Source organism: Bubalus kerabau, chromosome X, assembly GCF_029407905.1.
Source record: "Bubalus kerabau isolate K-KA32 ecotype Philippines breed swamp buffalo chromosome X, PCC_UOA_SB_1v2, whole genome shotgun sequence".
Classification (NCBI taxonomy): domain Eukaryota; kingdom Metazoa; phylum Chordata; class Mammalia; order Artiodactyla; family Bovidae; genus Bubalus; species Bubalus kerabau.
In genome coordinates, this window is record NC_073647.1 from 165,420,338 (window position 1) to 165,446,278 (window position 25,941).

Sequence of the window (25,941 nt, forward strand, 5' to 3'; positions counted from 1 at the left end):
GGTGCGCACGGCGGTCTCCTGACCGGGCTTCTTCCTTTTGTGGGGGGGTTGCGGGTGACAGTGACCAGCAGAGTACCCCGCCCACCTTCTACCTGCACATCCAGCCTTCCTCCTCCCCTGCTTCCCTCCTTCCACCCTTCCGTCTGCTCATCCAGACGCCTGCCCCCACCGGCCACCCATTGGTCCATGCGTCCATCCGTACATCTGTGCGGTTAGCCATCCGTATCTATCCATCTGCCCGTCCATGCCTCCCCTTCTACCTGTGTCCATCCACCCGTCCGTCCTTCCGCTCTGCCCACCCGCGCACCCATTCCTGTGTGTACCTTTCTGTCCATTTACCTGCACAGTGGCCCACGCCTCCGTGTAGCTGTCCATCCCACCCAGCCTGCAGTCCATCCATTTCTCCATCCCCTGCATCCATCAGAACCCCCGGGGCCCTATTGGGAAGGCCCACGTGGCATCTGGGACCTCTGAGGGTGGGTGGGGGGTTCAGCATTGGACACCCATGGCCAAGTTCGGGGCCAGTGGAGATGAGCTTCGACCTCTCAGGCCGGATTTTGGACCCCCCCAGGGCTGCACTCAGAGCCCCCCCACCAAGGCAGGCTCTCGGGTCCCCAAGAAGAGAATGGAGCCCCGGCTGCAGGGTTTGAGGCACTCCAGGGGTAGAACGGGACCCCAAAGCAGGGTTCAGGACCTCTGGGAACCCCAGTAACACTTCCCACACAAGGCAGAGTCTTGGGCTCTGGGGGTGCAGTCCCAGACTCGGGCTACCCAGGCGGACGTCATACTCCCCCGAGTCAGGACACTTCAAGGCCAAATTTGGGGTCTGTGAGCCACACTTGGACATCACCAGATGGTCGACACCAAAATCAGATTGATTATATTCTTTGCAGCCTAAGATGGAAAAGCTCTATACAGTCAGCAAAAACAAGACCAGGAGCTGACTGTGGCTCAGATCATTAACTCCTTATTGCCAAATTCAGACTGAAATTGAAGTAAGTGGAGAAAACCACTAAACCATTCAAGTATGACCTAAATCAAATCCCTTATGACTATACAGTGGAAGTGAGAAATAGATTTAAGGGACTAGATCTGATAGAGTGCCTGATGAACTGTGGACGGAGGTTCGTGACATTGTACAGGAGACAGGAATCAAGATCATTCCCAAGAAAAAGAAATGAAAAATGGCTGTCTGAGGAGGCCTGACAAATAGCTGTGAAAAGAAGGGAAGCGGAAAGCAAAGGAGAAAAGGAAAGATATACCCATTTGAATGCAGAGTTCCAAAGAATAGCAAGGAGAGATAAGAAAGCCTTCTTCAGCGAACAATGCAAAGAAATAGAGGAAAACAATAGGATGGGAAAGACTAGAGATCTCTTCAAGAAAATTAGAGATTCCAAGGGAACATTTCATGCAAAGATGGGCTCGATAAAGGACAGAAATGGTATGGAATTAACAGAAGCAGAAGATATTAAGAAGAGGTGGCAAGAATACACAGAACTGTAAAAAAAAGATCTTCATGACGCAGATAATCACGATGGTGTGCTCACTTACCTAGAGCCAGACATCCTGGAATGTGAAGTCAGGTGAGCCTTAGGAAGCATCACTATGAACAAAGCTGGTGGAGGTGATAGAATTCCAGTTGAGCTATTTCAATTCCTGAAAGATGATGCTGTGAAAGTGCTACACTCAATATGCCAGCAAATTTGGAAAACTCAGCAGTGGCGACAGGACTGGAAAATGTCAGTTTTCATTCCAATCCCAAAGAAAGGCAGTGCCAAAGAATGCTCAAACCTACCGCACAATTGCACTCATCTCACATGCTAGTAAAGTAATGCTCAAAATTCTCCAAGCCAGGCTTCAGCAGTATGTGAACTGTGAATTTCCAGATGTTCAAGCTGGTTTTAGAAAAGGCAGAGGAACCAGAGATCAAACTGCTAACATCCGCTGGATCATTGAAAAAGTAAGAGAGTTCCAGAAAAAACATCTCTTTTTGCTTTATTGACTATGCCAAAGCCTTTGACTGTGTAGATCACCATAAACTGTGGAAAACTCTGAAAGATGGGAATACCAGACCACCTGACCTGCCTCTTGAGAAACCTGTATGCAGGTCAGGAAGCAACAGTTAGAACTGGACATGGAACAACAGACTGGTTCCAAATAGGAAAAGGAGTACATCAAGGCTGTATATTGTCACCCTGCATATTTAACTTCTATGCAGAGTACATCATGAGAAACGCTGGGCTGGAGGAAGCACAGGCTGGAATCAAGATTGCCGGGAGAAATATCAATGACCTCAGATATGCAGATGACACCACCCTTATGGCAGAAAGTGAAGAACTAAAGAGCCTCTTGATGAAGGTGAAAGAGTAGAGTGAAAAAGTTGGCTTAAAGCTCAACATTCAGAAAACTAAGATCATGGCATCCGGTCCCCTCATTTCATGGCAAATAGATGGGGAAACAGTGGCTGACTTTATTTTTCCGAGCTCCAAAATCACTGCAGATGGTGACTGCAGCCATGAAATTAAAAGACGCTTACTCCGTGGAAGGAAAGTTATGACCAACCTAGACAGCATATTCAAAAGCAGAGACATTACTTTGTCAACAAAGGTCCGTCTAGTCAAGGCTATGGTTTTTCCAGTGGTCATGTATGGATGTGAGAGTTGGACTATAAAGAAAGCTGAGCGCCGAAGAATTGATGCTTTTGAATTGTGGTGTTGGAGAAGTCTCTTGAGAGTCCCTTGGACTGCAGGGAGATCCAACCAGTCCATCCTCAAGGAAACCAGTCCTTAATATTCATTGGAAGGACTGATGCTGAAGCTGAAACTCCAATATTTTGGCCACCTGATGCGAAGAGCTGACTCATTTGAAAAGACCCTGATGCTGGGAAGGATTGAAGGCAGGAGGAGAAGGGGGGCGACAGAGGATGAGATGGTTGGATGGCATCACAGACTCAATGGACATTGAGTTCCACCAAAACTCCCGGGTTTGGGTGGACTCCGGGAGTTGGTGATGGACAGGGAGGCCTGGCGTGCTGCGGTTCATGGGGTCGCAGAGTCGGACACGACTGAACTGAACCGAACTGAGCCCCACACATCCCCAAGGCAGAGTTCAGGATCCGGGGGCGACCTATGTGGACCCCCCAGGAACACAGTCGAGCCACCAGCGTACACTTCAGAGCCGTGGAGCCCGAAACACGGTTCAGGGTACCCCTCGGGTCAGATTCCAGGCCCCAAGGCAGGAGCTGGGACCTTCGGCTTAGGGGGCGCACTCGGACGCGCAAGGCAGAGCTCCCGGCTCCCGAGGGCAGAACTGGACCGCCCAGACCGCCGTCCCCGCGCGGAGGCTGTAGTGGGGCCCGGCTTGGGTGCGCGGCGCGGCTCGGTTCTGGCGCTACGCGCCGGGGGAGGTGGCCGCGAGCATCCCCAACAGAGAAAGGCGCGTGCCTGGCGGAACCGCCCGGACCCGCCTCAGGGCAGAGACTCGCGCACAGCAATCAGGCGGCGGCGGCGTGTGCCCGGCGACCAATGGGCAGCCTGTAAGAGCTGGTCCGCCCCAAAGCCCTGCTCTGTTTACCCGGGTGGCCAATGGGCAGCCGGCAAGGGAGGAGGCCCCGCCCTGTTGACCCGGGTGACCGACGGGCAGCTGGCAAGGGAGCTGGCTCCGCCCCGGAGGCCCCGCCCTGGTGCGCAGAGGTGCGCGGGATGTGGGCCTTGCGGGCCGCGGTCCGCGGGGGCGCCTGGCTGTCTCGCGCGGTTCGCGGCTGCCGGCCCCCGAGGGCCGCGCTGCCGCCGCAGCCGCCCCACCCCGAGCGCGCCCTCGCCACTTTCCGCGGGGGTCTGGGGTGCTCGGAGGGGCGGGAGGGTGGAGGGGGCGGCCCACGTGCGGATGGCCGGAGAAGCCGGGCTGACGGGGAGGAGGAGCCCGAAGATGCGGAGGAGGAGGAAGACGAGGAGGAGCTTCTGAGGAGGGACCCGCTGCTGCCCGCGGGGACACAGCGCGTGTGCCTGGTTCACCCTGAGGTCAAGTGGGGGCCCGGGAAGCCGCAGGGGACCCGAGGTGACCGAGAGCGCGGGGCCGGGGGGGGGGGGGTACGGGGGCGGGATCGGGCGGAGCGAGAAGGCTCGAGCTTAAGGGGCGGGGAAGCCGGCGCTTCGGAGGCGGGGCTTCTGGGGGCGGGACTCGCGGGCTGGAGCTCATAGGTCGTGGGCGCCAGAGGCGGGGCTTCTGGGGGCGGGCAGTCTGGGGTTGGACCTCGATGGTCGGGGCTTCTCGGGGCGGGGCGCCGGAGGCGGGGTTTCTGGGGCCTACCTCCGACGCTGCAGGCCGTTAGGTGGGGCTTCTGAGGCGGACTCGGAGGCTGAACCGCCTACTCCCTCTCTGGCTCCGGGAGACGCATCCCCCTCCCCACCATGGGCCTGGAAACCCTCATTCTGGGCACAGGCTCCCTCCTGCTTTGCGCGCAGCGAGCCCCTTTCCCTTTGAGCCACTCCTGGGTGTCGTTCTGCTCTACTCCCCCGGGGCCTCCCCATCCATAATGCAAACGACCCCAGCAACTCACGCGGGGTGCACGCGGGGTGCCCCTCGGCTTTAAGCCTTTTATGGACCCCATTTATCTCTGTGCCGCTGAGTACTAAGCCCGGAGATGGTGCACAAGCTTCTGTAGCAGAAATGGGAACCGGCTGAGCCCTGAGCGGCGGGGCGGGGGCGCTTGTGGTCGCAGGGTAGAGGGGACGGGCTCCGGAGGGAGGCTGACCTCCCGTGAGGCTCTGGCCACTGAGCTTCACGTCTCACCGGAGAACAGCCAGGGCACAACTGTGCTCCGGGCCATCGCCCCCAGGCTCCCAGCCCCTCCAGACCTGCGCCAGCCCTGTCCACCCCGGCTGTCAGGGCTCAGAGCCGCGTGGTGGCGCCACTGCCCACGTGTCTGTTGTCCGTCAGCTGCCCTGCGAGGGACCGGCCGGAGGAGAGACGAGGACAGGGCAGGTCCTGATCGCCTTTGATCCACGGCCTGTGTCCCCACTCCTCCAGACTCTTGTCCTGGGTGGGCCCTGCCTCCCGCCGGCCCCATTATTCTGACTCCTCAGGGCCACAGACCCTGGGTGGGCGCCTCCTTGCTCATGATGGGCTCGGCAAGGGCGGCCACTGAGGGAGGCTGGAACTAGGCTCTGGTCACCCAGGACATGACAGCCTCCCAGGACGGGACTCAGCCCACCCCACATACAGGACGGCAGGCTCTGCGGGCCCTTGGAGCTTCATGGGAGATGCTGTCTAGTGGGTCACAAAGGACCCTGAGTCCCCACAGAGCAGACTTGCCCAATTCCAACATGGCGGGGGGGACTGTCCCTGCGTCCCGTGCTCATCTCTGATGGCGGGGGTGGGGGGGTGGGTGGTGCTGTCCCTGCGTCCCCTGCTCAGCTCTGGCTCCCCTCCCCTCTAACCTTTCCCTCCCCTCCCCTCCCCTCCCCTCCTGTTCCCTCCCCGATCCTCCCTCCCACTCCTGACCATCCACCCAGAACAGATCTCCACTTAAAGGAAACGCCCATTCGGGTGCTTTCTGGGAACCTTCATGTGGCCAGGAAGCAGGAAGCCATCCCAGCCTGGGGGCAGGTGGGCCAGGACCCTGGGCAGGGCTGACCCTCCCGGAAGTGGCCCTCACATCGGCCCATCTCTCCCCTAAGCCGAGTGGCAGGTGGCGGAGGCCCAAGCGCTGGTGTGCACGCTGGACGGCTGGTCGGTGGTGGACACGATGGTGGTACCCACCAAGACGCCAGACAAGAAGCTCATCTTTGGCAGAGGGACCTTGGAGCGGCTGACGGGTGAGTCCATCGCATGCGTCACAGCCCCCTCCTAGAGTGGCACGAGCTCGACCGTCCCTCTGGGCCTCATGGCACGTGGTTGATGCCATCCAACCATCTCGTCCACTGTCGTCCCCTTCTCCTCCCGCCCTCAATCTTTCTCAGCATCAGGGTCTTTTCCAATAAGTTGGTTCTTGGCATCAGGTGGCTAGAGTAGTGGAGCTTCAGCTTCAGCAGGTATGAGATCTATTTTCCTGGATGTGGACCGTAGCCTGGTCCTCCCTGACCTCATGCTCCATGCTCCCTGAACACTGTGCTCGGAGACCCAGGGGATGTCCCGGGGTCACAGCCGATCAAAACACAGAGTCGCTCCCCAGACGTACATTGTGGGCGTGCCAACCTCTGACCGGGGGTTCTCTTTTCCTAGAGAGGATCAGAGGTTCCCCGGAAATCACCTCCGTCTTCCTGAACGTGGAGAGGCTGGCCACGCCCACCAAGGTACGGCGAAGCAGCGGGTCAGCAGGTCTCCAGGGGCCTGGGCTCACGGCTGATCCCCTCCCTCCCTCGCTCTCTGTTTTTTCTAGAAAGACCTGGAAGCTGCCTGGCGCGTCCCGGTGTTTGACCGGTTCACCGTGGTTCTTCACATATTCCGCTGCAACGCCCGCACCAAGGAGGCGCGACTGCAGGTGGCGCTGGCCGAGCTCCCTCTGCTCAGGTGCGAGCAGGACCCGGGCCGGGGCAGACAGACCCCCACCACCACCGAGACCCTCTCTAGGGACCCCCAACCGGGACCCTCTCTAGGGACTCCCCCCCTCCACCGAGACCCTCTAGGGACCCCCCCCCCCAACCGGGACCCTCTCTAGGGAGCCCTCCCAGGACTTTATCTAGTTTTCATGTATCTAGACATGTTGCCAGGCATGCTGAGGGTGGGATGTGGTGGATAGGGCTTCACGCTTGTGGCTGCGGGTCCCATCTGTACACGAGCAGAGACATGTCACCCAGGGAGGGGCCCTCTGTCCTCGCCCGTGATGGCCCACGTTGGAGGGGGCCCCCAGCGATCCCTCCTCCAGGAACCCCACCCCTATCCTGGCCCCCTGCTCTGTCCTCACCCCACGTCCTGTGGTGGACGCACATGTCCGCCCGTCTGCTGAGCCAACCCGTTTCCAGCTAGGTCCCACATGAAAAGCAATGTTGCCCACCTGGGCGGACGCGGACGGAGCTCTCGCTATACCATGGGGTCAGGTACGTGTCTGACGTCTCCTCACTAGATGTGCAGAAGGGGGTTATCATGGCCACCACTCCTACAAAGGGGACAGTGTCCCCCACAAGTCCTGAGAAGGCCTCTCTGTGTTTGCATTCAAAAAGGGTGGGTATCAAGGGGCCCCAGGGCTGAGCTCCATCCAGAGGCCAGGGGAGCATCCTTCCCGCCTCTTCCAGCTTCTGGGGCCTCCAGGCGTCCATCCATGGGCTGGTGGCTGCCTCTCTCCTGTCTCTGCCTCCATCTTCACGTGGCTTCTCCTCTGTGTCTGTGTCTTATACGGACTCTGTCCTTGGGTTAATGGCCGCCCCTACTTCAGGTCCTTCACTTCATCCCGTCTGCAGAGACCCCATTTCCAAATAAGGCCCCTTTTGTAGGTCCTAGGCGTGAGGACGTGGATGTATCTCTGGGGCACTGCTCAGCCCACTGTGGCCATCATGCGGACTCTCCCCTCAGCCTTTCCTTCTCAGGATAAGGGGGAGACCAGGTGACCCCAAAGGGCAGTAGGGCCGGGGCAAGGCCGTCTTTCTCCGGACAGAGCCGTCTCCCAACAGGAGGTGCCAAGGCTGTGCCGGGGGCGCAGGCTAGGGGTTTTGTCCCCGGGGTCCTGACACCTGTCAGAGCCCCACAGGCTGCCCCTCCTCCCCTCCGCCCGCCCCACCCCCCACCCCCCAGCTCTTGCCCCCTTTCTACCCCGGGCCTGCTCGCTGACTCGCCGTCTCGGGTGTTTTTAGGGGAGTCCTTCCTGCAGTTGCAGCAGCGTCTCCTGAGAGACAAGGAAGCCAAGATCCAGAAGGCCCTGGAGAGACTCCGCCGCAAGAGGCACCTTCTGGGGCAGCAGCGTAGGCGGAAGGAGTTCCCCGTGGTCTCTGTAGTGGGATACACGAACTGTGGTGAGGGGCGGGTCAGGGGCAGGGGCCTGGGCAGGGCTAGGGGCAGGGGCCGTCCCCAGGGAGCAGCTGGTGGGCGGGGCCTCCCTGGGGCGGGACTGTCCTGGTGGGCGGGGCCTCCCTGGGGCGGGACTGTCCTGGTGGGCGGGGCCTCGCTGGGGCGGGGCTTGTGGATGGACCCGCCCTGGGGCCAGGGTGGTGGGTGGGCTCTCCCTCAGGCTGCCTTGGTAGGCGGGGCCTCCCTGGGGCAGGGCTGGGTGGGCCTGTGTCTACATTCCCACCCCGAGGCAGGCACATAGCATCTGCCCAACTGCACCATCACGCTTCTGTATGAGGACACCCACATCACAACTCATGGTCCAGGACACCTCCCTCTGTCACCAGGGACGCCTCCCCATCTCACACACACATGTGACCACTGTCTACACCATGCCCCTCATCTGTCTACATTAATCCTCCCACCCAGGCCCGATCTATCCTACCCCGAATCCTGGACAACAGCAGCTGTGTTCTTCAATGACCCGTGCCTAGAACCAGGGCCCTGCAGAGAACTCCGGGCTCAGACACCCTCCCTGCGCCCATCCCACCGTCCAGCAGCCCAGCCTCAGAAGTGGACGCTAGGGCACCCGAGACGGCCTGAGATGCATGTCCCCTTGTCCCCGACTTGCAGGGAAAACCACGCTGATCAAGGCCCTGACCGGGGACGCCGCCATACAGCCCCGGGACCAGCTGTTCGCGACTCTCGACGTCACGGCCCACGCGGGGCGGCTGCCCTCCGCGCTGACCGTCCTCTACATGGACACCATCGGCTTTCTCTCCCAGCTGCCCCACAGCCTGGTCGAGTCCTTCTCGGCCACCCTGCAGGACGTGGCCCATTCAGTGAGTGGGGAGGGCCAGGCCGGTCCCCCCTCAGCTACCAACAGACGGGGAGGGGAGGTGGTTCGGTCCTTACAACAGCACAGGGCTGTGTCCCCTTACACGGGATATCACAGGGACCAGATCCTCTCAAGCCCCTCCACTCGGAGCTAGGCCTGACTGTGCAATTTTAAGTTTTGGTTTTTATTTATTAACATTTATTTTCGGCTGTGCTGGGTCTTCATTGCTGTTTGGGCTTTCTCTAGTTGTGGCTTGTGGGGGGCTTCTAATTGTGGTGGGTGGGACGCCTCTCCCCAGTTGCGGTGGGTGGGGCGCCTCTCCCCGGTTGCGGCGGGTGGGGCGCCTCTCCCTGGTTGTGGTGCCCAGTTTTCTCGTTGCGGTGGTTTCTCTTGTTGCTGAGCAGGGGCTCTAGCCCGCAGCGGTCAGCTGTTGCAGGGTGCCAGCTCATTAGTTGTGATGCACCGGCTTAGCTGCTCCGCAGTATGTGGGATCTTCCCGGCCCAGGCATTGAACCCACATCTCTTGCACTGGCAGGTGGATTTCTTACCACTTGCCAGGAAGGTGACCAGGGAAGCCCTACAACTGTAATTTTTCTGAAGGAAATACTAATGAAGAGGGGTTTTCCTTTCTGTGTTGGCAGTATCTGGGGCCCAGAGACAGTGAACCCCAACAGAGCCTGGCGTTTACTCAGCAGGGGGGCGGCAGGGCCCAGGTACAGGCACCCTGGGGCCTTCTAGGTTCAGCAGCTGAGGCTGAGGGCACCATGCAGCTGTCAGCTTCATCCTCCAAGGTTCCTTAAAATGTAAAATTTCTGAAATGAAACCTGAAGTAAAAGAAAATTTTTTTCATCAAAAAGAGAACCTAGAAGTGAATCCCTTAAAACCAGACAGAGCACCTCCTTTCCGTGACATAATTACCCTCCGTTGTTACTTTCCTTTTATCCCTATTTTCCCAGTGCATGAGAAACCTGTGTGTAAAACATGAAACAGGGGGAAAGAAGTTCTTTAAAATGCGAGCTTGCAGGTTTCACAGAAAAGTGGAGCAGCCCAGAGCTTTGAACATGGCGCTGTGGCTGCTGCTGGGGGTCAGTGGCCGCACCCAGGTGCAGCGTCATTGCTGTGGGGTGGGAGACTGGGCGACAGGTTTGGGGGTGCCGAGCAGTCTCTCAGGTCCAGGTGCACAGGGAATGGCAGCCTCTACAGAAACCCTAATGAGGGGGCTGGGGGGCTGCGTGCACCACAGAGCCACCCTGTGGTCTCAGGTCGCACCCACCCCTCGAGGTACAGGCCCCCATGGTGGGGCGCTCTGCCCTCACCGGGAGGAGCAGTGTCCTGGGGCTGGTGGGTCCTCCGGGGCTGGGGGTGGGAGCCCCTGGCCCCAAGATCTGACCACCTGGCCCGTCTGGTCCTCAGGATCTGATCGTCCATGTCAGAGATGTGAGCCACCCCGAGACGGAGCTGCAAAAGGCCAGTGTCCTGTCAGCCCTGCGGGGCCTGGGCCTGCCAAACACCCTCCTGGAGAGCATGGTGGAAGTCCACAACAAGGTGGACCTGGTGCCCGGGTGAGCCCCCTCCCCTGGCCCCTGCAGCGTATGGTGGAGTCCACAAGGAGGCCACCTGGTACCCAGGTTAGCCACCCCTGCCCCATACCCCTGAAGTGTGCAGTGGAATCCACAACGAGGTGGACCAGGTGCCCGGGTGAGCCCCCCACCCCTGGAGTGTATGGTACGAGTCCACAACGAGGTGACCTGGGGCCCGGGTGAGCTCGTCATTGCTGAGTGCGCTGTGCCGGCCGCCCGGACAGGTACACACCCGCGGAGCCCGACGTCCTGGCCGTGTCTGCCCTCCTGGGGCTCGGGCTGGATGAGCTGATGGCCAGGGTGGAGGACGCCATCCTGCGAGCCACGGGGAGACGGACCCTCACCCTCCGCGTGCGGCTGGCCGGACCGCAGCTGAGGTGCGTGGGGCGGGCCTGGTTGGAGGGGTGGTAGCGCCGATGATCGCTGTACTGGGTGGGGTGTCATTCATGTTAGCGGGCAAGGCCACGGTGCTGGGCGGCTTTGTCACCCCCACGTCCCCACGCTCACCACGTATGAGCAGGGGTCCAGCCACGTGTCATGCCTCGAAACGCGGACGGTACTGCCCCCCCTACCCCCACCCCCAATTACCTCACCCTACCCTGGGAAGGCTGGGTCGGGGTTCAGGTTCGGTCAGGGTCTCCATTCCCATCAATTGCGGTTCCCTCCCGGCACGAGCAGGCGTATGGCCCTGTGTCCACTCGCCAGGACTGTGGGAGATACTGGCCTCCTAATCCCGGGAAGGCTGGGTAGGGGTTCAGACACTGTTGGGGTCTTGGTTCCCACCAGTTGTGTGTCCCTCCCACTAGTTGTGTCTCGCACCAATCGCATGTCCCTCTCACAAATCACGTCCCCCTCCCACCAATCATGTGTCCCTCCCACCAGTTGCGTCTCCCACCAATCACGTCTCCCGCCTATCAATTGGGTCACTGCCCAATTACGTGTCTCCTGCCCACCAATTACGTGTCCCCGCACCAATCGCGTGCCCCCCCCACCAATCACATCTCCCTCCCACCAATCGCGTGTCCCGCCCACCAATCACATCTCCCGCCCACCAATCGCATGTCCCGCCCACCAATCGCATGTCCCGCCCACCAGTCGCGTGTCGCGCCCACCAATCTTGTGACCTGCACCCCCCACCCCCGCCAATGGCGTCTCCCTCACAGCTGGCTTCACCAGGAGGCTACGGTGCAGGCGGTGGACGTGATCCCCGAGGCCGGGGCTGCTGACGTGAAAGTCATCATCAGTGACTCTGCTTACGGAAGGTTCCGGAAGCTGTTTCCGGGGTGAAAGCATTCCCCCCTCCCCACAGATGAGGGCGCTGCATAGTTCAGTCTCAGAGACAAGCACGTGCGGTGGGTGCTCGCCCCCAACCCCACTGTCCCCACCCCAGCCAGCCAGCTGGGGACGGGACCCAGCGGGACTCGAGTGGTTCTGGGCGACCGTCGGGGCGTCTGGGGAGCCCATGTCTGTCCAGGGTGGTTGACCACACACCAGACAGTACAAGCTTTGTGCGGGGTGTGTGTGTGTGTGTGTGTGAACTAGCCTCTGTGGTTTTTGTGCACCAGCCGCCCAGCAGACACCCCGTGAACGCTGCCCTCTAGGCAGGCAGGTCCAGTTTGTGTGTCTGCTGTGTATCTCACACGGGTCCCATCCGACAGCCTGCCCTTGCACACGGCAGTGTCCAGGGAGTGATTAAAACAAGAACCCAGCAAGCGGGAAGGATCTGCTCATTAATAGGGCCCAGCACACAGAACCCACCGCACAGGCGTTGTGTTTTCATCTAAAGGAAAATACAAGTTCGGGTTTCCTGTTAACACCCAGGTCCTGCACGGGGTGAAGCGGGGCTGTGGAGGCGGGCCGGGAGCAGAGCCCCCTCTCAGAGGGATGAGCAGACCCGGGAGCCACCAGCCAGGGCCTCAGGGCACCTGAGCCTCCGGCCGCTCCCGTTCATTCAGCTCAGCCCCTGCTGGTCTCCATCCTCCTGGGTCTGCTAGGTGGGGTGGACGGGCGCTTACCCTAACCCCGGTGGGTGGTGAGCATGTGACTTGGGATGAACCCCCAGGCTCCCGGGGTCCAGCCCCCCTCAGCGGGCCAGGGCTGCCCTGGGGGTGCCCACATGGTCCCAGGGCCTCCTCAGTCATGGTCTCTTCCAGGATCCCCAGGGCTTGGCCACCCGGTTCCTCCCAGGTCCATTCCCAACTCCTCCCAGTCTGTCGGACACAGGAAGGACAGTGCAGGTCACTTCTGGCCTCTGGTCCCCTCTCCTCCCAGTATCCCCCCCTGCTCCCCAGGGTCCCCCCAAGTCTTAGAAGCTGTACCCCAAGAACTCAGGGGAGAAGAACTCACCTCAGAGCTGCCACAGACACAGGCAGGCAACTGCTGGGCCTGACACCCGCCGAGGGAGCTGAGAGGGGATCCCAGGGAGGAGGAGGATGTTGGGTCTCACGGGGCAGAGAGCAGGGGTTTCATGGGACAAGGATGGGGTGGGGGTCCCAGAGAGAGGCTTTGGGCTGGCATATAGTGAGAACAGGTATAAGACCACCCAAGTACCCAGACTGTCCTGAGACCCTCCTGCAGACAGGCTCCCCCCTGCCCACCCCACCCCCATTGGGGCCCAGGGATACCCGAGGCTTCAAGAACAGGCCTGGCTAGGTGAGTGGGAGGCCATGGTCACAGGAAGGGGGAGTGGGGGGCCCACCCCCAGGGGCACCCGCAACACCTGTATGACACGGGTGGGTACCAAGATGAATTTTAGAGCCTAGATCCTTCACTGTGTGAGCTAGTGGTTTCTGCTTTGAATTTTTGTGTTGGCTTTTTATTCTGTGTTGGCTATTTGCTGCTCTGTGGGCTTCTTTCTAGTTGCAGACAGTGGGGCTGCTCTAGCTGTGGTGTGCGGGGTTTTGTACTCTGTGTTGGGTTTTGTAGTCTGTGTTGGGTTTTGTACTCTGTGTTGGGTTTTGTACCCTGTGTTGGGTTTTGTACCCTGTGTTGGGTTTTGTACCCTGTGTTGGGTTTTGTAGTCTGTGTTGGGTTTTGTAGTCTGTGTTGGGTTTTGTAGTCTGTGTTGGCTTTTGTAGTCTGTGTTGGGTTTTGTACTCTGTGTTGGGTTTTGTAGTCTGTGTTGGGTTTTGTACTCTGTGTTGGGTTTTGTACTCTGTTGCCCGTTTGCTGCTGTGTGGGCTTCTTCCTAGTTGCAGACAGTGCGGCTGCTCTAGCCGTGGTGTGCGGGGTTTTGTTGCCGTGGCTTCTCTTGTTGCAGAGCATGGGCTCGAGGCACAGGCTTCAGTAGTTGAGGCTCCCAGGTGCTACAGTACAGGGCTCAGTAGTTGGGGCGCATGGGCTTAGTTGCTGCACAGCATGTGGCAACCTTCCTGGATCAAGGACAGAACTCATGTCTCCTGCATTGGTAGACGGATTCACTGAGCTGTCAGGGAAGCCCTGGTTTATTTTCTGACCCAGCAGCCGTGCACTTTGCTCCATCAACCTTGGACTTTCAAGGATACTTCAAGGATTATCATGAAAGTTGCTAGCAACCTTCGGTTGTCTGGTCACAAAAAGCCACAAACTGGGACTTCCCTGGTGGTCCAGCGGTTAACATTCTGTGCTTCCAATGCACAGGTTGGTGATGCCATCCAACCGTCTCATCCTCTGCTGCCCCCTTCTCCTCCTGCCCTCAGTCTTTCCCAGCACTGGGGTCTTTTCCAATGAGTTGGCTCTTTCCATCAGGAGGCCAAAATATTGGAGCTTCAGCATCAGTCTTTCCAATGAATATTCAGGGTTGATGTCCTCTTGGATTACAGGTTTGATCTCCTTGCTGTTCATGGGATTCTCAAGAGTGTTTTCCAGCATCACAGTTCGAAACCATCAATTCTTCGGCACTCAGCCTTCTTTATGATTCCATTCTCACATCTGTACATGACTACCAGAAAAACCATAGCTTTGATTATAGACTGTTGTCAGCAAAGTGATGTCTCTGCTTTTTAGTATTCTATCGAGGTTTGTTATAGCTTTTCTTCCAAGGAGCAAGCATCTTTTAATTTTGTGGCTGCAGTCACTGTCCACAATGATTTTGCAGCCCAAGAAAATGTCTGTCACTGTTTCCATTGTTTCTCCATCTTTTTGCCATGAAGTGATGGGACCTGATGCCATGATCTTAAGTTTTTTGAATGCTGAGTATCAAGCCAGCTTTTTCACTTCCTTCTTTCACCCTCATCAAGAGGCTTTTTAGTTCCTCTTCACTTTCTGCCATTAGGGTGGTATCATCTGCATGTATTATTGCTATTTCTCCCAGTAATCTTGATTCCAGCTTGTGCTTCATCCAGCCCATCTATGACGTAGTCTGCATATAAGTTAAATAAGCAGGGTGACGGTGTACAGCCCTGACGTCCTCCTTTCCCAATTTGGAACCAGTCTGTTGTTCCATGTCCAGTTCTAACTGTTGCTTCTTGACCTGCATACAGGTTTCTCAGGAGTCAGGTAAGGTAGTCTGGTATTCCCATCTTTTGAAGAATTCTCCACAGTCTGTTGTGATCCACACAGTCAAAGGCTTTTGTGTAATCAATGAAGCAGATGTTTTACTGGATTTCCCTTTTTCTGTGATCCAACAGATGTTGGCAGTTTGATCTCTGGTTCCTCTGCCTTTTCTACATCAGGCTTATACATCTGGAAGTTCTTGGTTCACATACCGTTGAAGCCTAGCCTTAAGGATTTTGAGCATTACCTGGCTAGCATGTGAAACGAATGCAGTTGTGCAGTGGTTGGAGCATTCTCTGGCATTGCCTGTCTTTGGGGTTGAAATGAAAACTGACCTTTTCTTGTCCTGTGGCCACTGCCAAGTTTTCCCAAGTTGCTGGCATATTGAGTGCAGCACTTTAACAGCACCATCTGTTAGGATTTGAAATAGCTCAGCTGGAATTCCGTCACCTCCACTAGCTTTGTTTGCACTGTTGCTTCCCAAGGTCCACTTGACTTTGCACTCCAGGATGTCTGGCTCTAGGTGAGTGATCGCACCATCGTGGTTATCCAGGTTACTAAGACCTTTTTATACAGTTCTTCTGTGTATCCTTGCTACCTCTTCTTAATCTCTTCTGCTTTAGTTAGGCCCATACCATTTCTGTCCTTTATTGTGCCCGTCTTTGTATGAAATATTCCCTTGGTATCTCCAATGTTTCTTGAAGAGATCTCTGGTCTTTCCCATTCTATTGTTTTCCTGTTTCTTTGCTTTATTCCAATCCCTTGTGATTATACAGTGGAAGTGACAAATAGATTCAAGGGCTAGATCTGGTGCACAGAGTACCAGAAGACCTATGGCCGGAGGTTCCTAACGTACAGGAGGTGGTGATCAAAAGCATCCACAAGAAAAATAAATGCAAAAAGGCAAAGTGCTTGTCTGAGGAGGCCTTATAAATAGCTGAGAAGAGAAGAGACAGGCAAAGGAGACACAGCCACCTGAATGCAGAGTCCCAAAGAATAGCAAGGAGAGATAAGAAGGCCTTCTTAGGTGAGCCACCAGGGAAGGCCTCATCTAATAAAAGGGATTTCTCAGTGGGATCTTAATGCGCTCAGTCCCCTCCTATGAACTGGGTCATACTGCCTCCTCCCCCGCCCCCTGACCCAGCTGGGGGTTATGTCTGCTGCTCTCAGCGCCCAGAGGGAGGGCGTTCCCCAGCCTCTCCCACGGGGAAGCCACAGACCTGAGAACCAGTATGTCTCCCTGGAAGATGTGATTGTACAAATCACACAGTCGCCTTTAATCATCACCTCACACCCTACATCCGCTGAGACACAGAGGACCCTGCCACCCGGCCCCACCTCTGCAGCCACCCACATTCCCTGGATGGATGGACGGATTGCCCGCCCCATAGGACAGGACTGACAGCGGCCTCGGCGATGTCCAGCTCCTCAGCGCGCCGTCTGTGAGCCCCAGGCGGCTTCCGGTTAAGGCCGGTGACGTCAAAGGACGCAACGGAGGAGAAGCCTCCGGGATGCCCCGCTCCACCCACGTGCTGTCCGTCAGCCCCAGGCAGCTTCCAGTTCAGCCCGGTGACGTCACAGGACACGCCCGAGGAGCAGCCTCCGGGATGCCCCGCTCCACCCGCGCGCCATCAGTCAGCCCCGAAGCAGCTTCTGGTTAAGCCCAATGACATCGCTGACAAACCCGCTGGCCCCGATGAAGTCGCCCGCGATGATGTTGGTGCAGCCGGCGGCCGACCCCGGGCACTGGGCCCGCACCCAGGCGCACAGGTAGGGGAGCCCACTCAGGGTCAGCTTCTCCAGGGACCAGGCCGGGTGGACGAGGATGAACTCCAGGTTCTCCGTGAGGTTGATGCCGGCCACGAACAGCCCGCCTGGGACAAGAGAGGGGCTTCTGTTCATGGTGCCGGCTCCAGCCGCCCTCGTGTGCGGTCACTAACCCACAGGGTCATGTGGCCAACCACCCCATGTAGTCACCAACTCACATGGTCACCAACCCATGCGGTGATCCCTCCACGTGGCCACCAACCCACGTGGTCACCCAGCCATGGGGTCAGCAACTCACACAGTAACCCACCCATGTGGTCAGCAACTCAGATTGGTCACCCACCCCCATAGTCACCCACCCATGGGGTCAGCAGCTTACGGGTCACTAAGCCACCTGGCCACCAAGCCACGTGTTCACCCACCCACGGAGTCCCTAACCTGTGAGGTCATGCGGTCACCTGTCCACATGATTACCCATTCACACTGTCATCCACTCACGTGGTCACCCACTCAGGGGGTTATCAGCTCACACAGTCACCCACCCATGTGGTCAGAAACTCAAACTGTTCACCCACCCACTTGGTCACCCACCCACTTGGTCACCCGCCCACGTGGTCACCTGCCCATGTGGTCACCAACCCATGCGACCACTAACCCATGGGGTCACCTGCCCACGCCGTCACCCCATCCAGACTCTGGCCTCCGCAGAGGTCAGAGCTTCAGATGTCCGACAGAGACCACAGTTCAGACAGCAGGGGCTCACAGGGGTGTCGACTCATGAATTTCTCCTGTTAAAGAGGGCAGGCGGGCTGGACAGTGACCCCAAAGATGTCCATGTCCTGGCCTCATGTGGTGGACACAGTAATGTTCACACGGATGTCCACATCCTGTCTACATGCTGACCCCCTGTGGTGGACACAGTAATGTCCGCTAACACGTCCCGTTCCATTTCTCCACTTGAACCCAAAGCCAGCCCCATGCCCTTGGACACGCGTGTGGCTAGGTGTCGCGGTGCGAGGTGGCACTCACCCGGGCGGCCGCGGCTCTTCATGAGCTCCAGGTAGTGGATGAGGTCCTGGGGCTTCACCTTGTTCCCCCACCAGTAGGGGATCCCGGGCCACAGTTCTGCGTGCCGGCTCACGGCTGCCTCGTCCTCATACGACAGGATGACCTGCTGGCCCCGTGACCACAGCTGGCGCAGAGTCGGCACCTCCTGGGGGGATCATCCGGGTGCCCGTGAGACGCGTGCACAGGGGTTATTGGGGTGCCTTGTGACAATGTGTCAGTTATCGGGGGTGTGCGAGAAGCCACAGTGGTGTACGGATTATTGGGGTGTCTGTGAGCAGTGATGGGCTGGTTATTGGGTTCTCTGTGAGAAGAGACAGTCATGGTGGATTATTGGCGTGTCTGAGGCACTGGTGGGTAGATCACTGGGGTGTCTGAGTGGAGATGGTGATGGGTGGGTTATTGGGGTGTCTTGAGCAGTGATTGGTAGATTTTGGGGGTGCTTGAGTGGAGACACTAGTGGGTAGATTACTTGGATGACTTGAGCAGTGATGGGTGGATTATTGGGGTTCCTGAGTGGAAACAGAGGTGGGTGGATTATTGGGGTTTCTGATAGGAAATGGCAGGTGGGTTACTGGGGCATCTTGAGGAGTGATTGATGGATTTTGGGGGTGTCTGAGTGGAGACCGGTCAGGGTGGATTATTGGGGGTGCCTGTGAGCAGTGATGGGCTGGTTACTGGGGTGTTTGAGTGGAGACAGTGGTGGGTGGATTACTGGACTTCCGTGAGTGGTGTCAACTGGTGCCTGAATCAGCCTCACGCAGCGAGCGGATGGTCCGTGATTGCAGTGAAGCCTGGCACTCCCACCACCCCGGCCGCCGAGAGCATGGGGAGCCCGCGGCGCCTGCTCACCCCGCGGGGACACAGCATGTCCCCAAAGATGTTCTTGATGCAGCCCACCAGGTACTCGTGCAGGTCCTCCGTCATGCCCTCGAAGTTCCTGCACGCCAGGATAACCACCTCCCGGGGGTGGCTCTGCAGCCACTCGGAGATCTCCGTGAGCGTGTCCTGGGCGGGGGTGGCGAGAAGGGCATTGTGTGAGAGACAAGCGTGACCCCAGCACGGCCACTCCACAGACAGGTCAGGGGGTCCTGACACACACAGACACAAAGCAAGGCGCCCACTCCCAAGGGACCCAGCCTCTCCTGAGTGGCAGCGGGGAGCCATGGGTGTGGGTGGGTGTGTGTACACGCTCCTGTACATACGGGTGCATACGCGTGTGTGCATGTGGTCGGGGCCTGTGTGTGCACAGATATGCGTGTGTGTGCACACATATGCGTGTTTGTGCGTGCACAGCAGCAGGGAGCAGTGCTCATAGAATTGTGTAAGGTATGCACTGCAGGGAGTGTGCGAGGCCAGCAGGGTGCGTGCACAGCGAGGCCCAGGGACGGTGCCCCCAGACCCCGAGGGTCGCTGGCGTCTGTGGTGGGGGCACAGGGGCCATGGCCAGAGGGAGCCATGAAGTGACTTGGCAGCCGAGAGGATGGACTGGACGCAGGAAGACGCGCCGGGGACCCGGTTTAGCTAAACTGCGGGAGACGCCCCAGAGGCCAGGGCTATAGGTGTGAGTTCAGAAACGCACGCTGGTCAGGGATTCTGAGTGACTGATGCCAGAGGCCAGCCCTCTCCTGCCTGGAGTGGACGTGTGTCTGTCTGAGTGGACGTGTGTCCATCCCATTAGGGGTCACCGTCTTCTAACTGGAGTGGATGTGTGTCTGTCTGAGTAGATGTGTGTCCATCCCCTTAGGAGTCAGTGTCTTCTAACTGGGGTGGACATGTGTCCATCCTGTTAGGGGTCAGCCTCTCTTGACTAGAGGGGACATGGGTCCATCTGAGTGGATGTGTGTCTGTCCCCTTAGGGGTCAGCGTCTTCTGAGGTGGACGTGTGTCTGTCTGAGCAGACGTGTGTCTATCCCCTTAGGGGTCAGCGTCTTCTAACTGGGGTGGACGTGTGTCTGTCCCCTTAGGGGTAAGCGTCTTCTGAGGTGGATGTGTGTCTGTCTGAGCTGACGTGTGTCTATCCCCTTAGGGGTCAGCGTCTTCTAACTGGGGTGGACGTGTGTCTGTCCCCTTAGGGGTAAGCGTCTTCTGAGGTGGATGTGTGTCTATCTGAGCGGACGTGTGTCTATCCCCTTAGGGGTCAGCGTCTTCTAACTGGGGTGGACCTGTGTTGCTCCTTACAGGTCAGCCTCTCCTGCCTGGACTGCACGTGGCTGTCCCTGGCTGGCGGCCCCTGTCCGCGCGCGCCCCCACCTCCACGAGGGCCGTCGTGTACACCATGTGGACGAAGTGCAGATTCCTCTCCGAGCCGTCCTCCACGTGTGCGATCCGCAGGTCCAGGTACCTCACGCCGGCGTCCAGCTGCTCCGTGACGCTCAGCACCTGCACACAGGGGTCGGTCACCGGTGCTGGGCACAGGGCTGCCCCGCCTCGGCTCGTCAGCGCCGTCGGGGGCCGGGCCCGCGCGGAGACGCCCAGTTGAGGACGCGCCGTCACCGTGAAGTCAGCTGTGGTGGCGCCGCCAGGCTCAGGCCCTGCTTCCGGCAGCAGGGTCTGCAGGGTCACTGGTCACATGCAGCCACACAGCCTGGGCCCAGACCGTGGTCTTGGGGGGTCCCTGCAGGGTCCAGCCTCACCCTCCTCCCTGGCAGTCCCTGGGCAGAAGCCCCCAGTGGGTTCACCAGCGCAGGCTCCAGGACACCCCAGCTGGACCCTCAGATGTGAGGACACACGGGAGCCACAGAGGTCTGCCGCCACCCCCACAAAGGCACTGGGGAAGCCAAGGAGGAACTGAGGGGGAGAGGGAAAGGAAGGAACCTCTGCCCGCCGTGTGAATAAGAGGAAAAAGCAAAGAATAACAGCAACGTAAACGAAAAGTGAAAGTTGCTCAGTCGTGTCCACCTCTTGGCAGTCCCAGGGACTGTGGCCCACAGGCCCCTCTGTCCGTGGGGTTCTCCAGGCGAGATCACTGGAGTGGGGAGCCTTTCCCTTCTCCAGGGGATCTTCCCAACCCAGGGATCAAACCCAGGCCTCCCACATTGTAGGCAGGTTCTTTACCAGCTGAGCCACCAGGGAAGCCCTAATATAAATTAGTAGCAGAAAATGTACTGTGTCCTCTACAAGGAAGTCATAATGGAAAAAGAAAAAAATAGGGATAAAAAATTGGAAAGAAAATAACAGATGTGCTGTATCCAAAACAAAAGAAGCAAACACTAATATTAACATAAATTAGTAGCAGAAAATGGTATGTGTTTGCTACACAGAGTCATTATAGAAAAAAAAAAATCTAAGGATTTAAAAAAAGGGAAAGAAAGCAATAGTCTTCCTCTATCCAAAATAAAAGAAAAAGTAAAAACGAATATTAACATCAACTAGTAGCAGAAAATGGTACTGTGTTCTCTGCATGGAGTTGTAATGGAAAAAGAAAAAAATAAAAGGATAAAAAAATGGGAAACAAAGTCACAGCCCCCCCCATCCAATCCAAAATAAAAGAAAAAGCAAAGACTAATGTCAATATTGTCAGCTACGACTTGCCATCCGCCTCTAAAAGGATTAAGTCAAGGGCTGCTGCAGCCGCTGACCTTCAACACCCCCCAAAAGACACCCCCCCAGCCACCGTGCACACCCCGGGCCTCCCTGGCAGCCGTACCGCTTGAGACCCTGGCACCCAGGCCCCCCAGGACGGAGGGACCCTGGCACCAAGGGACCCTCAGAGCAGAGGGTCCCCAGCCCTGCAGGCCTCCCGGGCTCTGGTGGACCCGCCCCCTCGGTGCGAGCTGCAGGCGCCTGACCCGAGCAGGAATGAGGCTTGCCTACATTCCAGCCCTTGCTCTCTGCCTCTCAGGTCCCCCAGCAGGATTTCAGCAACTGGGGACCTCCCAGGAGGAAGTAATTACTCAAGGCAAGATGTAGCAATTACACGAGGCAAGAGGTGTGCTTGACAGCCTCTGGTCGCCTGGGGAGGACCAGCCTGGGAGCCGAAAAACCAGGAATGCGAGTGCTCCCCAGGCAGGGTACAGGAAGGCGGGGCAGCCTGCCCCCCAGGTGGGCCCCTGGGCCCGGGCAGGTTCTCTGTGCTTCAGCATCCACCCCCGGCTGGCGTGTGTGCCAGCGACAGGGCTGCTGCCAGTCGGTGCCCCCTCCCCACAGACAGGCCCCGCCATCGACCCCTCTCCATCCCGCACAGTGACTGCCGCCCACGCGGTGTCTCCCCACCCCCTAAACCCGGAGCCGCCTGGGAGGGGCACTGGAGAGGAAGGGAGGGAGTGCCTGTGTCTGATTCTCTGGGACTCCACGGGCTGCAGCGCGCCAGGCTCTCTGTCCATGGGATTCTCCAGGCCAGCACCCGAGTGGGTGGCCATTTCCTCCTTCAGGGGATCTTCCCCACCCAGGGATCAAACCTGAGTTTCCTGCATTGCAGGCGGATTCTTTACCATCTGAGCCACCAAGGAAGCCTCCCTGGAGGGGGTGTCGCAAACACAAACCCACCTCAGAGGATGCGCAAACTCAGCTACTGCTTATCTGGGAGCAGGAAGGAGCTGTCCTCAGCTGCACCACGGGTGGGACCCTCCCCCTCCCCCTCCCCCTCCCCCCCCCCCCCAGCCTCTCTGACTTCAGCCTGTGATGCTCTTAGTACGCGGGTCCCCCTCTGGCTTCAGGCTGGTCCACAGTAAAGCTCTGTCCTTTGCTACCTTTCTGGGAGGCTCTCTGGGTCGGGAAGATCCCCTGCAGGAGGGCATGGCAACCCACTCCAGTGTTCTCACCTGGAGAATCCCATGGATGGAGGAGCCTGGTGGACTTCAGTCCATGGGGTTGCAAAGGCGCAGACACGACTGAGCGACTGAAGGACAATTGCGCTTTACAGGGGGTTTGTTCTCAGTCCCGTTTCCCCAGCAGGGATGAGGGCACAGCCCCGCGGGTGACACCAGCGCCTGGAGCTGGGCCGGGCCGGGCGTGCCCGCAGACCCTCACCTGGGTGGTGGACCACCTGAGCACCACGGGCAGGGCGACACACGGCAGCACTTTGCACAGAAGCTGCAGCAGCCTCGGCTCCTTGCTGGAGATGGGCGACTTCCTGTCCAGGCAGTAGGTCATCGTGTCATGGCTCCCTGTGGGCAGGCCAGGCAGGGGACACGTCACCCCCGAGCCTGACCTCTGTGCCTCCCGAGCCTGTCCTCTGCCCCCAAGCCGCCCTTGGAACGCACAGCTATAGCGCTGTAGGGCACAGGGAATCCTGAAAGTCACATCCCCTGAGACCGGGGAACTGAATCCTATTTCGCAATGGGGTCTCAGCAGATGTGAGAAAGTGAAGAGCAGTTTCTTTAAGGAGTCCCATTCTTGGACAGGAAAGGCTCAAGATGGCTTTTGATTTTATGGTTTGTTGTTTCCCAGGTGGTGCTAGTGGCAAAGAACCCGCCTGCAGATGCAGGAGACATAAAAGACGAAGGTGTGATCCCTCGGGAAGAGCCCCTGGAGGAGGGCACGGGAACCCAGTCCAGAATTCTTGCCTGGAGCATTCCATGGACAGAGGAGCCTGGCGGGTGCAGTCTGTGGGGCCACAGGGAGTGTGACATGAGTGAGCACAGACAGACCCTCTCTAGTCACAAGTACCTTGAAGTTATTTATAGTATTTTCAGGCTCTTTATGATGCCGGTTTCATCAGTTCTTTTTCCTTTTAAATCTGTGTGGTCTGTTTCAGAGACAGTGTGGACAGATCCACACCTTAGCAGTCACCTGGGGACAATCCAGAAATCCTTCCCTTCCGTCTCTGAATATAGGTTTGGATGAGCTTTATTCCTTTCTCCCATTTTTTTTTTTAATTTATTCTCAGGGTCAAGGAGGATTTACAAGTTCACAGTATAATTTGATTTGATGCTGTTATGGCAGAGTGGATGGGAGGGTGGATAGATAAGTGGATGGATGGATGGATGGATGGATGGTGGGTGCGTAGCTGGGTTGATGGAGGTACGGATGGGTGGATGGGTAGGGGGTGGTTGTATGGATGAGTGGATGGATAGTGAGTGCATGGACGGATGGATGAGTGTATGGGTGGCCGGATGGGTGGGTTCTCAGCATGTGGTCCATGTATACGGTGGTGTGTGACTCACCATGAAAAGGAGTGAAGCTCTGACACAGGCTACATCGTGGATGGACCTTGAACACATGATGGTCAGCGAGAGAAGCAGACACAGAAGGACACATTTTTCATGCCCATTTATAAGAAATGTCCAGAACAGGTGCATTTGCAAAGACCGAAGCAGGCGAGTGGTGCCCGGGCCTGGAGGAGGGCCTCAGGAGTTCTATGTAAGGAGAGCGGGCCCCTCGTGGGTGGAGGCGGCCTGAAGACCTGGACACCCCTTCCTTTCGGGGCCCCCACGGCCTTGCTCGCAGGGAAGCAGCGGAAGGGCGGAGATGGGGTCCGAGGTTCCCTGCCTGCTCCACACCCGCAGGGAAGGGCCATGTGGGCCTCCTCCCGGGGAGGGTGGGGTGGCGGGCATCAAACTCCAGAGCCGTGGAGAGGGCGAGGAGGGGTCTGAAGCTGCCTTCTGTAGGAAACAGCACTTCCTGTTTTTCCCGCTGTTCGTGTGCACGCCCAGCGGGCAGTGCCCAGGGTCGCGGCCAGAGGAGTGCGGGTGGAGAACGGCGCATTTGCACCTTGGGAGGTGAGCAGGCTGGTGCTGGCCGGTGGGAACCCTCCCCGCCCAGGCCCCAGTGGCTGCCCCTCCGATGGCCTGAGCACAGCGGTGTCGCCTTGGAAGTGCCCACCTGCCTGGGCACCGCTGGGCATTCCCAAATCGAGATGCTCGCTCACGGCTGAGCTTTGCAGCACTTTGCGACCAAACTGACTGGAGTCAGAGGTTCCTCATTTTAATTAGATAGTTCCGGTACCACTTACCGAGTCGTCTGGGGGCGGGTGGACACCTTAAACTTTGGGCCCTCCAGGCTCAAGTGCAGAAGGTGCCGCACGAGCTCTGATGGAAAACGAGGGCGCGAAGGTGAGGGAGCTGAAGTTCCCAGGGGTCCCCGGGAGTAGGTCAGTGGCTGAGAAAGCACGACCCCGCCCCCCTCCCCTGCCCCAGGGTGCCATGTGTCCTGAAGGCAGGCTCTCCGGGGTTCATGTACCTTCCAGGTTGAATGGGGATAAAGTGGACTCAGAAGGGAAGGTGCTGGTGTGTGTATGTATGTATGCAGTATGTGTGCATGTATCTGTGTGTGCATGTGTGTTCGGTCTGTATGTGTGCATGCGTGTGGTGTGTGTGTGTGTGTGCATGCACGTGTGTGTGCCTGCATGTGTGCATGTTTGGCACTGAGGTTTCACACACCCGGGACCGTCTGGCGATCGCCTTCCTGCTGAGCCGAGCCCGCGGGGCCTCACCTGGGATGGAGAGCTGGTGCAGCGGCACGTCCCAGAGCGGAGAGCTCAGCGCCGACATCCAGTCCGCGTTCGCCTTGGAGGCGTAGGGCAGGCCGAGGAAGGAGCCAGAGCCGGGCGAGCTCACATGCCCGCCCATTGGAGGCTGAGCCGGGAGATCTTGGGGAGGAAACGGGGCTCTGCAGGAGTTAAAACAGGACGTGCAGAAGGCGTGGTGCTGGCGGTGCGGAGGCGTGGCTCTGAGAAACGGGAACCTGCGGGCTTCTCTCCAAGAGAAAGGATGGGGTGCTGCAGAGGGCAGACGAGCTCTAGAGACAGAGAATGAGACAGAGAGAAATGGACAGAGATGTGAAGAGAGACACGGGAGGTGAAGTGAGGGTTTGAAGGGGAGCAAGGGAGGAGGGACAGGGACCAGACCCCAGCAGCTCAAGTTGTTCTCCCTGCGGCTGGAGCTGGCGACCCCCTCCAGAGGGCCCCCCACCCTCGCGCTGTGCACCAACCCCCTCCTCTAAGGGGCCCCGGTTGACCCTGCGGGTCTCCAGGAATGGGGGCTTCCATCCTAGGGAGATGGAGCGCAGGCACTACATCACACCCGCTTCATGCCCCCGAGGCACTCTGTCCAGCTGGTGGGTGTTGCTGCAGGAAACGTGACTGGACAGGCTCCCAGGATGGAGCGCCAAGCTGAGCAGCTAAGAAGCTGGGAGCGCCTCCCGTCATGGTCTGAGCGTCCCCTCTCTCCTGTTTTGGGTGGGTGTCCTGACAGGGCGGGGATGGGGGAGTGAAAACAGTGGTCTTGACCACCGCGGGGCCAAGCGCGGCCATCCCATGATGCAAGGAGACAGTTTAAAACACAATCACCTGTAGAC

General features: G+C 58.3%; 2 protein-coding genes across 3 annotated transcripts; one reads left to right on the plus strand and one right to left on the minus strand.

Moving 5' to 3' along the window:
- Positions 1 to 3,662: 3,662 nt before the first annotated feature.
- On the plus strand, positions 3,663 to 22,008 carry GTPBP6 (GTP binding protein 6 (putative)). 2 transcript variants are annotated; one of them, XR_008708256.1, is made up of 11 exons: positions 3,663 to 4,056; positions 5,679 to 5,816; positions 6,223 to 6,293; positions 6,380 to 6,510; positions 6,967 to 7,037; positions 7,788 to 7,946; positions 8,614 to 8,822; positions 10,232 to 10,380; positions 10,623 to 10,775; positions 11,562 to 11,750; positions 19,887 to 22,008. XR_008708256.1 is itself a non-coding variant. In XM_055564213.1 (10 exons), exons 1-10 carry the CDS (start codon positions 3,702 to 3,704, stop codon positions 11,683 to 11,685), a joined length of 1,560 nt encoding a protein of 519 aa, XP_055420188.1. In that variant the 5' UTR covers positions 3,663 to 3,701; the 3' UTR covers positions 11,686 to 16,121. The 2 variants fall into 2 exon arrangements, 1 of the variants encoding a protein (XP_055420188.1); XM_055564213.1 differs by lacking the exon at positions 19,887 to 22,008 and having other exon boundaries at positions 11,562 to 16,121.
- LOC129639199 (PI-PLC X domain-containing protein 1) lies at positions 16,507 to 25,350 on the minus strand. Its single transcript, XM_055564214.1, has 6 exons — positions 25,079 to 25,350; positions 22,675 to 22,811; positions 19,957 to 20,085; positions 18,556 to 18,711; positions 17,668 to 17,851; positions 16,507 to 16,745 (listed from the first exon to the last, which is right to left on the minus strand). Exons 1-6 carry the CDS (start codon positions 25,212 to 25,214, stop codon positions 16,507 to 16,509), a joined length of 981 nt encoding a protein of 326 aa, XP_055420189.1. The 5' UTR covers positions 25,215 to 25,350.
- Between the last annotated feature and the right edge of the window lie 591 nt (positions 25,351 to 25,941).

What these genes read in the sequence shown, in the direction of transcription:
- GTPBP6 (XM_055564213.1), top strand. Translation starts at nt 3,702, where the DNA reads ATGTGGGCCTTGCGGGCCGCGGTCCGCGGGGGCGCCTGGCTGTCTCGC. An exon ending in GACCTTGGAGCGGCTGACGG is followed by an intron (nt 5,817 to 6,222) that starts GTGAGTCCATCG and finishes CTCTTTTCCTAG; the next exon opens with AGAGGATCAGAGGTTCCCCG. An exon ending in TGCAGGACGTGGCCCATTCA is followed by an intron (nt 8,823 to 10,231) that starts GTGAGTGGGGAG and finishes TCTGGTCCTCAG; the next exon opens with GATCTGATCGTCCATGTCAG.
- LOC129639199 (XM_055564214.1), bottom strand. Translation starts at nt 25,214, where the DNA reads ATGGGCGGGCATGTGAGCTCGCCCGGCTCTGGCTCCTTCCTCGGCCTG. An exon ending in ACACGACGGCCCTCGTGGAG is followed by an intron (nt 18,712 to 19,956) that starts GTGGGGGCGCGC and finishes ACCCCCGCCCAG; the next exon opens with GACACGCTCACGGAGATCTC. An exon ending in ACATGCTGTGTCCCCGCGGG is followed by an intron (nt 17,852 to 18,555) that starts GTGAGCAGGCGC and finishes TGATCCCCCCAG; the next exon opens with GAGGTGCCGACTCTGCGCCA.